At 34.4% G+C, this 12,377-nt stretch overlaps 1 protein-coding gene across 4 annotated transcripts in view; it reads left to right on the plus strand.

Moving 5' to 3' along the window:
• ARID2 (AT-rich interaction domain 2) overlaps positions 1 to 12,377 on the plus strand; it is a 180,767-nt gene that overhangs the window by 102,267 nt on the left and 66,123 nt on the right. For all 4 annotated transcript variants that reach the window (XR_007154154.1, XR_007154153.1, XM_047868003.1 and 1 more), the window contains exons 7-11: positions 7,439 to 7,505; positions 7,597 to 7,847; positions 8,173 to 8,269; positions 8,364 to 8,573; positions 9,431 to 9,598. Coding sequence is in view for 2 of the 4 variants with exons in the window: in XM_047868003.1 (XP_047723959.1) it covers positions 7,439 to 7,505; positions 7,597 to 7,847; positions 8,173 to 8,269; positions 8,364 to 8,573; positions 9,431 to 9,598 (793 nt within the window). In the remaining 2 variants the exon portion in view is untranslated. The remainder of the gene's footprint in view (positions 1 to 7,438; positions 7,506 to 7,596; positions 7,848 to 8,172; positions 8,270 to 8,363; positions 8,574 to 9,430; positions 9,599 to 12,377) is intronic.

Consider the following 12,377-nt stretch of genomic DNA (forward strand, 5'->3'; position numbering starts at 1 on the left):
GCCAACACCTGTTGTTTGTGTTGTTGATCTTAGCCATTCTGACAGGTGTGAGGTGAGATGTCATTATAGTTTTGATTTGTATTTTCCTAATGATGAGTGATGTTGAGCATCTTTTCATGTGTCTTTTGGCCATCTATGTGTCTACTTTGGAAAAATGTCTATTCATTTTTCTTTGGAACAATGTTTTTTGCCCATGTTTAAATTGGATTATTTGTTTTTGGGTGTTGAGTTTTACAAGTTCTTTACATATTTTGGATACTGACCCTTTATCAGATATGTCATTTGTAAATATCATCTCTTGAAGGGAAGTTTTTTATATCCAAAAACATGAAGGTTTTCTGGTTTTCTTTTTCTTATTAATATCTAACTGAATTTCACTATGCAGAAATAATATACTCTGTATAATCTTAAACTTTTGAAATATTTTCACTATTTGTTAGCCTAACATTAATGAGATTTCATAAACACTATTCACATTTGAAAATAATACATATTTGGAAGTTGTTGGATGTGAATTTCTATGGGTGTCAGGTCAGCATGGTTAATCATGATACTCCTGTTTCCATATCAGTACTCTTTTGTCCATTTATTTCTTCATTTATGGAGAGAGGTATATTAAAAACACCTAATGTGATTATTGATATGACTTTCCTTACAGTTCTATAATTCTGTGTTTTTATATTTCAAGACTGTTACATAGTGCACACTTACAGATGTTATATCTTTCTGGGTCAACTGAACATATAAAGTACCTTTTTTACCTTTAAGTCTACTTTTTTTGGTCTTAAATCATTGTAAAATAATTTTCCACTTGGCTGTGGTTTGTATGGCTCATATTTTGCCTTGAACCTCTCTTTTGGGGGGAATGCAAAAATAGTAACTTTAATTTTATTTATTTATTTTCAGGAATAGAATTTAGTAATTCGTTTACATATAACAGTGCTCATCCCAACAAGTGTCCTCCTAAATGCCCCTCGCCCATTTAGTCCATCACCCCACCCAGCACTCCTCCAGCAACCCTTAGTTTGTTCTCTGTATTTAAGAGTCTCTTATGGTTTGTCTACCTCTGTGTTTTACATTATTTTTGCTTCCCTTCCCTTATGTTCATCTGCCTTGAACTGTCCTTATTTATCCTTGTATTTTAGATTTTTTTTATATATAAAAACATACATTTGGACTTTCTTCCCCCCAGTGTGAAAATCTTTGTTTTTAAATTTGTGCATTTATTCAATTTATGTTAAATATAATTTTGATATGATTGTGTTTAAATATGCAGTGTATTAAATTGGCCTCTATAGGTCCTGCCTATTTGGTTTGGTTTTGTTTCCCTTCCTCCTTTCTTACTTTTTTTTTCAATTGATTTGACTGAGTATTGTTTACTATTCAGTATTCTGCATACGGTTACGTTGGTATTTTATACTTTTTCTGTTCTCTTAGTGATTACACTAGAGATTATAATTTTATTTTATTTAGTTATTATTTTTTAAATGTATATTTATTTATTTTGAGGGAGAGAGACAGAGCATGTGAGTGGGGGAGGAGCAGAGAGGGGGGAGGAGAGAGAGAATATGAGAGTCCCAAGCTGGCTCCACACTGCCAGCAGAAAGCCCAGCACAGGGCCCGAACCCATGAACCATGAGATCGTGACCAGAGCTGAAATCAAGAGCTGGACACTTAACTGACTGAGCCACCAGGCACCCCAAGATTGTAATTTTCATTGTTACTAATTCAGTAAATTAGTACTTTTACCACTTTTTATTTAATGCAGGAACACTAGAACAAACTCCCATCTCCATATACTCACTTTTGATGTCTATATATTGCTCTTGTTATACATTACTTTGCTCTTTTTCAGACCTCTTAAAATAGAATCTTAGGCCATTGGTTTTAAACATTCCTTCTTGTTTAATGTCAGCATATAAAGCTATAAATTCTGATAAACTGCTTGAGATGTATCCCACACGTTTGCTTATGTTGAGTTATCATTATCATTATCATTTCATTATCATTTCATTATCATGTCCTTCATGATTTCTTGTTTATGGGTTATGTAGAAGTGTGCTGTTTAATATCTGACTGTGTTTTCTTTCAAAGTAGCTTTTTTTTTTTTTTTTTAAATTTTTTTTCAACATTTTTTATTTATTTTTGGGACAGAGAGAGACAGAGCATGAACGGGGGAGGGGCAGAGAGAGAGGGAGACACAGAATCGGAAACAGGCTCCAGGCTCCGAGCCATCAGCCCAGAGCCTGACGCGGGGCTCGAACTCACGGACTGCGAGATCGTGACCTGGCTGATGTCGGACGCTTAACCGACTGCGCCACCCAGGCGCCCCTTCTTTTTTTTTTTTTTTTTTTAAATTTTTTTTCAACATTTTTTATTTATTTTTGGGACAGAGAGAGACAGAGCATGAACGGGGGAGGGGCAGAGAGAGAGGGAGACACAGAATCGGAAACAGTCAAAGTAGCTTTTAATATTAGTATTATTGTTAAAGTTATTACTCTTATCTCATTCCATTGTTGTCAGAGAACATAGTCTATATAAGTTCCTTTAAACTTACCAGGATTTGTTTTATGGCTCAGCATATGGTTTTCATGAATGTTTCATACACACTTGAAAACATTGTATGCTCTACTATTGTTGAATGCAATATTTATTAATAACAAGCCAAGGTATTTGACAGTGTTCAAAATTTTTGTATCATGACTGCTTTTATACATAATTGTTCCAGGATTTCCTGGGAGATGAGTGTTAAAATTATTGACAGTGTGAATGCTTCTGTCTCCTTTTAGTTCTGTCAGTTTTTGCTCTTGTTTTTATTAAGTGTTTATTCATTTTTGAGAGAGAGGGTGACAGGATCTGAAGCAGGCTGTATGCTGACAGCAGCTAGCTCAATTCAGGGCTCAAACTCACAAACTGTGAGATCATGGACTGAGCCACCCAGGCAGCCCAGTTCTGTCAGTTTTTGTATTTTGAACCTCTGTTATTAGTTGCATATACACTTAGGATTTTTACATTTTCTTTTTTTTTTTAATTTTTTTAACGTTTATTTATTATTGAGAGACAGAGAAACACAGAGCGTGAGCAGGGGACGGGTAGAGAGAGGGGAAGACACAGAATCTGAAGTAGGTTCCAGGCTCTGAGCTGTCAGCACAGAGACAGACGCGGGGCTCAAACTCACGAGCTGTGAGATCATGACCTGAGCCGAAGTCAGTAACCTAACCAACTGAGCCACCCAGGTGCCCCAGGATTTTTACATTTTCTTGATGATTCAGCTTTTATTTATCAGCATGAAATATTCCTCTGACCTCTGGTAATATCCCATTTTCTGAAGTAACTTCCCTGGTATAATTTATCTATAGCAGCTTTCTTATAATTAATATTTTCATGTTATATCTTTTTCCGTCTTTATGCTTGTCATCTGTGGTTTTATATACAGTGTTTCTTATAGACATCTTATAGTTGGGTTTTGCTTTCCCCTCTTCCCTCACTATAGTTTTTCTGTAATTTATTACTTTTCATGAATGTGTTCAGACCATTTATTTATACTTTATGAAATTATTGATGTGGTTGAGTTTTGATTCTTAGCTTTTATTTTCCTAAAAATTTTATTTTGCCTTTATGTTTGAAAGATGTTTTTGCTGAATATAAAATTACATGTTTTTAGGGTATTATCTGAGTAGTTTTAGGGTAATGTTGCATTGCCATCTGATTTGCTTGTTACTGACAAGAAGTCAGTTTTATTCTTATTATCTTTTGTGTGATGTGTTTTCTCTGACTGCTTGTAAGGTGTTTGCTTAATCATCAATTTTTATTTTGGTTATGATGTGCCTTGTTGAAGTTTTCTGCACTTTTCTTGCTTAGGATTTATTTAGCTCTTTTGGTTGTAATTTTTCATGAAATCTGGAAAGTTTTGACAGTTATGCCTTGAAATATTTTCTTTCCCTTATTTTTCTCAGACTATATTCATACAAATGTTAGACCATTTATTGTCCCACAGGCCACTGAAGTTCTGTTCATTGTTTTTAGACCTTCTTTTCCTGTGTTCTTCATGGATAGTTTCTGTTATGTTTAGCCCCTCTAGTCATGTTTTTTATTTCAGATACTGTGTTTTTCTACTCTAGAGATTCTATTTGATTGTCTTTAAAAACATCCCATTTTTCTAATTGTGTTCATACTTCCCTTTACATCTTTGCCCATATTTAGTAAAAAATAAAATTTTATTAAAAAATGTTTTAAAATCTATCTGCTAAATCCATTATCTTTATTACATCTGGATTTGTTTTTTGTTGAAATATTTTTGTCTTAGTTATGAATCATGTTTCCTACTTTCTTTGTACAGACAATAATTTTTTATTAGATATGGATATTACGAATGTTACATTATTGAGTATTTGGATTTTGGACTTTGTTCTGGCATGCTTTTTAATTGACATATGGATTGTGACATATTGATCCTTTAGAAGATTGTTTTAAAGCTTTGTTATGATTGAGAGAAATTAGTCTTTAGCACTAGTTTATCCTTATTCCTAAGGCATGGCTTTGTTTGGATTTTGACTGAATTAACAGGGTATTTAATGAGTTTTCTCTGTTTTGTGAATTGTCCAGTATAGCTCCTCAGTAGTTTTTCTCTACCTTTTTTTTTTTTTTTTTTTTGGCCTGGTGTTTTGGAGTTCAGTCATAACATCAATCAATTCAAGGCAGGCCTGTGCAGAGTCATGGAGTTTTCTCTTCATTGCTCCTCTTTCTTGCAAATTTGCTCTCAAAATCTAGTTCTATTGGCCTTGATCAGTTTCCTCAGCTTGCTGTGATCTTTTAGATTTATTGTCCCTTTGCTGTAGTCTAGAAAGAGCGTCCTGTAAAACTATGGAACAGTCATTGGACTCACTTCATTCGTTTTCCCTATTTCAGTGATTAGTTTTGCATTGCTGTGTTGTCCAATCTCTGAAAACAGTTGTTTTATACATAGTAGTTTTATGATAGGAAGAGGACTACTGAAGTACCAGTTACTCCATTATGGCCTGAACAAAAGTCTCTTCTAGACATTTTGTCTTAGATTTTAATTTTATGTGTATTTTTACCTCATAAGACATTTTTTAAGTAATTCATTCATTATCTTGATTTAAACTACATCTACCTTTTCATTTATTTTTCTTTCACGCTGGTTTGTAGATGACAAGTTTTCTCAGTTTTCATTTGCCAGTTTTCATTTTTGAAGGGCAATTTCACTGTATAAAGATTTAAGTTTGGCAGATCATTTCTTCCATCACTAAGGAAATGTCCCATTGTCTTCTGGCTTCCATTATCATCATCATCATCATCATTATTATTATTATTATTATTAATTTTTTTTTTTTACAAAGTCTGCTGTCATTTTAGTTGTCCTTTTCAAGATTATCTGTTCTTTTCTCTGTCTTTGCATTTTTTTTTTTTTCAACGTTTATTTATTTTTGGGACAGAGAGAGACAGAGCATGAACGGGGGAGGGGCAGAGAGAGAGGGAGACACAGAATCGGAAACAGGCTCCAGGCTCTGAGCCATCAGCCCAGAGCCCGACGCGGGGCTCGAACTCACGGACCGCGAGATCGTGACCTGGCTGAAGTCGGACGCTTAACCGACTGCGCCACCCAGGCGCCCCTGTCTTTGCATTTTAAATTGGGTTTTGTTTTGGAGGGTTTGTATGTGTGTGTTTTAATTTTTTTTTTTTAATGTTTATATATTTTTGAGAGAGAGAGAGAGAGAGAGAGAGAGAGAGAGAGAGAGAGAGAGAGAGAAAGCAGGGGAAGGGCAGAGAGAGAGGGAGACACAGAATCCGAAGCAGGCTTCAGGCTTCAGGCTGTCAGCACAGCCCGACATGGGGCTCCAGCCCACGAACTGCAAGATCATGACCTGAGCCGGTCAGATACTTGACCAACTAAACCACCCAGGCGCCCCTGTTTTGTTTTGTGTTTGCTTTTCAGGTATTTTATTATTTTATTGTGATGTTCCTACACATCTTTATTTCTCTTTCTTCAGAGTTTGGAGTGCTTTTTAAATCTGTAGGTTAACATCTTTCAGTTGTTTTAGAAAATTCTTTGCCTTGTCTGTTCAACTATTGTTTCTGCCCATTCTCATCTTCCTCAGGAACTCCAATTACCCTAATGTTAGAACCTTTCACTGTATGCCCTGTGTCTTATATGCTTTTTTTTTCATCCTTTTGTCTCTTTTTGCTGACAATTTGTTATTTTCTTCTGCACTCTCTTTTAGTTCACTAATTGTTTCTTGAGTTGTATATAATCATTTGTTTGAGTTGTCTTTTCAGTTCTAGAAATTCTGTTTAGCTTTTATATTTTTTTAATATTTATTTATTATTCAATTTTTGAGAGAGAGAGAGAGATAGCATGAGTGGGGAAGGGGCATAGAGAGAGGGAGACAGACTCCCAAGCAGGCTCCACATTGTCAGTACAGAGCCCGACGTGGGGCTCGAACTCAAGAACTGTAAGATCATAACCAGAGCCAAAATCAAAAGTCAAATGCTCAACCAACTGAGCCACTCAGACACCCCAGTTCTTATAGTTTTCATTTATTTGCCAAATTTTTCGATCTCTTATTTCTTTGAATTTATTATCTGTGATCATCTAAAATTCCATGTCTGATATCTTTGTTATTTGGATTTCCTATGGCCCTTTTTTCTTGTTTATTGAACATTGTTTTTTTATTTTTCTTCGTATGCCTAATTCTTGTTTATTCTCAAATATTTTCTATCGTGAGTTTTTTGAGCAGTGGATCCTTTTGGTAGTGGACTTTTTCTCAAGACTAGTGACTTTAAAATTTTTTTTCAACGTTTATTTATTTTTTTGGGACAGAGAGAGACAGAGCATGAACGGGGGAGGGGCAGAGAGAGAGGGAGACACAGAATCGGAAACAGGCTCCAGGCTCTGAGCCATCAGCCCAGAGCCTGACGCGGGGCTCGAACTCGCCGACCACGAGATCGCGACCTGGCTAAAGTCGGACGCCCAACCGACTGCGCCACCCAGGCGCCCCAAGACTAGTGACTTTAAATGCAAAGGAATCTTCATTCCAAAAAAATAAAATACAATTATTTTGAAATATACATACTAGAATGCTTAAGAGATGAAAAGCACATAGTCTGTGTGCTTCTTTATTAGTTCAAAGGTAACAAGATAATACGACCCTAAATTAGTACAAAAGTAACAAGATAATAGCACCATAACCCCAGGTTGAGAAACTCTAGTCTGAAATGATACCTTATTTATAACTACCTTAAACTTATAAAAAGTTAAGCATTTATGTCAAATAAATAAATATATAACATATAATATCTACATGAATTTTTTTAAATAGAAATTTTATAAATTTCTCTGAATTTAAAGACAGTCTTTAAAGTAATAGAAGAGTTGTTTTCAAATGTCAGAATTAAGTATTATAATTTCTTACTACAGTTTTGGAAGGACATTGTTGATGATAATGAAGTACGTGACCTCATTTCTGACAGAAACAAGTCTCATGGTAAGTCATAAGAAAAATTTTAAGTAACTTTGACTATCAATAATAATAAATGAAATATTAATTTAAGTAAAATGTGTATTTTCTATTATAGAAGGTACATCAGGAGAATGGATTTGGGAATCTTTATTTCATCCACCTCGAAAGCTGGGCATTAATGATATTGAAGGACAACGGGTACTTCAGATTGCAGTGATTTTGCGAAATCTTTCCTTTGAGGAGGGCAATGTTAAGCTCTTGGCAGCTAATCGTACCTGTCTTCGTTTCCTATTACTTTCTGCACATAGTCATTTTATTTCTCTAAGGCAATTAGGCCTTGACACATTAGGAAATATTGCAGCTGAGGTAAGCATGTGACAGTAACTTAAAATAGTTTTAATAGTTAGCAGTGATATTTACTTTAAAATTTTAGTATATAGGATTATTATATTTGCTATACTTACAGAATATGAAAGGCTACATACAGTTTTGCCTAAAGTGGTATGGTATCACACACTTTTTTAGAAAAAAGAAATATTTGAAATGATGCTCCAGATTTAGTGATGGCTATTCTCACAGTAACTACATTTTTTTAAAACATACGCAACACTGTTGTTAATTTTTATTAAATTTGAAGTTTACAAAAGTGGAAGAAGCCTGCCTCAACAATAGTGTCCTTTCTTTTTTCCAGCTTCTATTGGACCCTGTTGATTTCAAAACTACTCATCTGATGTTTCATACTGTTACTAAATGCCTAATGTCAAGGGATAGATTTTTAAAGATGAGGGGTAAGCGCTTACTTAATTTTCTTACTGTATAACACACACAAAATTTTTAGCATCTGTTAAAAAACAAATAAATGTTTGCATGTATGCTTTTCAGGCATGGAAATTTTGGGAAATCTTTGCAAAGCAGAAGACAATGGTGTTTTGATTTGTGAATATGTCGATCAGGACTCATACAGAGAGATCATTTGTCATCTCACTTTACCTGATGTGCTGCTTGTAATCTCAACACTCGAGGTGCTATATATGCTCACTGAAATGGGAGACGTCGCTTGCACAAAAATTGCAAAAGTAGAAAAGAGCATAGGTAAGACTAAACCAAAGAAACATTTATTTTCCTTATTGAGGAAAAAAAATATTTAGTCTGGTACTGTGCTAAATCACAATTGATATTTAGGATGTACTGTTTATTTTGAGGGGTCATTACCCATTAGATACACTTGTTTGTGCTATTCTTTTTTGCCTGTTTAAGATTAGCAAGAAACTTCTGTCATATAGAGACCAGGGTGTATGTGGCTACCAATAATTCATGTCCCTTTCTGTATTTCTGTTACTACATATCAGATTTCAAACCAACAAAACTGCTGTCTCTGAAGAGCAGATCTTTCAGTTTTAAACAGTCAGCTGCTACTATTAAGCAACTGAAGTTGAGTGAAAAAGTTTCCTTGTGTTCCTAGAAGTTGCTGGTAGTGCTACTATCCTTAAAATTAGTGAACTTAACACACCCTTAGTGGGTTGGCAGTTTTAAACATACTTATGAAAGTATATCATGTTAACATTTTACTCATTGATTAAAATGATTTCTGTCTTTGGTGTAAATACTAAAATCAGAGTTAATAGAGATTTGGCTTGCCAGTACTATTATTGAGAAATTTAAGAGATGTTACTTTCCATATCAGTGGTTCCTAAATCTGGCTACACATCAGAATCAGTTGGGAAATTGTTTAAAAACAAAGATGCCAAATCCCCATCCCAGAGATACTAAATCAGTCTTCAGAGATTGAGCCTAACTATCTTTTTTAAAGATCCACAGATAATTCTGATGAACGATGATTTGTGGACTGGCATTTGAGAAACAGTTATTCTAACAGCATGTGTTCTTCAGCAATGTAATTGTTTGGTAATATTATTGATTAATAACTATTGGTTTTTAATTTATTTTAGACATGTTAGTGTGTCTGGTTTCTATGGATATTCAGATGTTTGGCCCTGATGCACTAGCTGCAGTAAAACTCGTCGAACATCCAAGTTCCAGTCATCAAGTTTTATCTGAAATTAGGCCACAAGCTGTAGAGCAAGTCCAAACCCAGACCCATGTAGCATCCACCCCAGGTTAGTGTTTTTACATAATGTTTTTTCAGTATGGTTAATGGTGTGTAAGATTTAATACTAAGGATAAATTTAAATATGCAGTACAGGAAACTGATATTGTATAGTGGAATAGGCTAAAGCAGAACTTGAGTGTAAGCTTTAATTTCTTAGATACTATACGTTCCAGGAGCAGTAGGACCAACGTAAGTCAGAGGAAGAATAGTATAATAGAGTTTCAAAAAAACATTTGTGAGGGATTAGAAATTTACAACTGTGGGAACAAGATGAAGTGCCCCGATGGACTTATTTGTGATTTTGTTCACTGGAAATTGATACACCAAGAATGACCTTATAATTATAATTCTCCTAGCTGATCATACTAATACATAAGTATAATATATCCTAATAACTTTCAATTTTGGACCAGAAACCATAGAATCAGAGTCTTGGATTAGACACATGTGCATTTGTACACATGACGCATATATGGACATGTATACGTGCACTTGTGCACCCTTCCTCGGGGCCCTTGGGTCAGTTCTGTTTAACTCAAATGTCTTTAATTGGAATTCATACCTGTCTAATAATGATCATTCTCTTCAGTCCTTGGACTTCTTTCTCCTATCTCAATATGAGTCATCATTTTTATTTTTTAGCACTCTCAGCTTTTTTGGAAGTGCTTTTTTCAATTTCATTTGTCTTAAAACAATCCATCTTTCACCTCATCTGCTCTTTCCACCTCCTACCATTCCCAAGACATTTTTCTTTCCTTGTATTTTTTAATAGAGGATATTCTTTTCCTCAGTTGGTCGTATTCTCACTTTGCAATTAATATGGAAGTCATGTGGCATGGGTTTCTTCAGCTTCTTACCCCTTCACTTACAAACTTATTAGCGTCTGAATTCATTTCCCTTCAGCTTCCCTTTGTCTTCAGAGATGTCAGCTTCTTCTCAATCTGTGCTCTGAATATCCATCTATCTCCTCATTCATATATCTTAAACCTCTTTATCTTTCACCTGCTTCTTCCTTTCAGCCTAGAAATACATTTAGATCATTCTCAACTTCCCTCACAACCTTACAGCAAAAATCTCATTATTTTTTATCTTTAACTACCACATCCATTCATTCACCAAATCTTGTTGAATCTTTCTAAATACCCTGGCATCTTCAACTGCCAGTGCTTATGGCCCAGTTCAGACTTTCAACACATCTCTCCAGCTCCTTGTTCTGCTCTCATTTAATCATGGTCCCAGTCTCTCCTCTTCTCTAACTTATAGAATCACAATTATATACTCTATTCACACAAAGTGTGTAATACATATCACATACTTTATTGACTTCCACTGCATCCTTCTAAAGTATATGGTAGAGTTGTATCATATGTGCATTTAACTTACCTGATATCAACTAACAGAATTGGGCAAATTATAAAGCATGAAAACAGTAGGTAATTTTGACTACTAATCTAGTTAGTACCTTTCACCCACAGGCAATAGATGTTAAATAGCCAATGCATATTGGGGAATCAGTGGTCAAATATTAATAGTTTCTCAACCTTAACAAAGAAATGAAACAGTTCATTTTGCCAGTTAGGTGTGTGGTGGGAGTATGTTCTTATCCTTAAAGAAGAAACTAGAGATTAAATTAATTGAGGGCCATAGAGAAACTATGTCCAACAAAGAAAGGAATTAATAAATTATCATTGATAACCTGAAACATAATGGTCCATTTGAAGAATATTTAAGGGTAGTTTTGATGAAGGCTACTGTTTTTTGCCTTGTCATTGACCCACTAGTGACCTTAACAAATGAAGCCACCTCCTAAACTAAGATTTGGTCCTCATTTAGCAAACGGACGAAATTAAATGATGAGCGTTTGTGATATGTGTGTATATACACACATACACATATATATATATATATATATAGTAATTCATTGATAGAGGTGGGAATAAGCCTCTAAAGACAACCTAAAAGTGTTCATCTTTGAGCCGATGAGCATTTTACTTTATTACTAGCTCATCATGAATGATAACTTTTAATTGTTTTATTAGGTATCATTCATAGTGTGCCCCCCCCCCATTGTTTGTTTATTACTGCTTTCTTATGGAATGGTCCTCTTCAAACTTTTTGCCCACTTTTCCTCATCACTATGAATACTTACATATAACCTTTCACCCACTTTTAATTTGAAATCTAAATTTCTTCATTATAACTTAAATAGTTGTAAATAAAATTTTTTGTGTATATTAAATTGACATTTTGAAATAAAAGTTAAAATACTTTTTGTATCCAGTATCATCTTGATACTTACCAACATCCATTTAAAAAAATATATAAACTCTTCATATTGGAAATTTTATATACCCTCTTTCTCCTTGAACTCGTATCAGTACTTCTCAGCTATAAATGTAGACATTTTAGTTTAACTTCTTCAATTTCCTGGTGCTCTATGAAGTTTTAAGTGTTTAAAATTTTATCATTACGAGTTTTAGAAATCAACAGTATGTGAAACAATACATGACAAAGTAGCTATTGGAAGTTCATCTCTTAATGAGGTGGACGAGACTTTTTTCCCTACTTCTTGGTAAAGTGTTAACTCCAGTGTGTCCCAGAATGACTATTTTTTATTGCTTGAGTGAAACTGGGTTCAACATTAATTCTATCTCTGTTTTTCCTTTTTATAGATTTAATTTGAAAATCTAGTTCACATCAGTAAATAGCTAAGGTTAGAACTTAGTAATTCTTTGACCTTCAGAATTATCCAAAATTATTAAGATTATATTTAATGATCTTCTGAC

The sequence above is a fragment of the Prionailurus viverrinus genome, chromosome B4 (genome assembly GCF_022837055.1).
Source record: "Prionailurus viverrinus isolate Anna chromosome B4, UM_Priviv_1.0, whole genome shotgun sequence".
NCBI classification, from domain to species: Eukaryota; Metazoa; Chordata; class Mammalia; order Carnivora; family Felidae; genus Prionailurus; species Prionailurus viverrinus.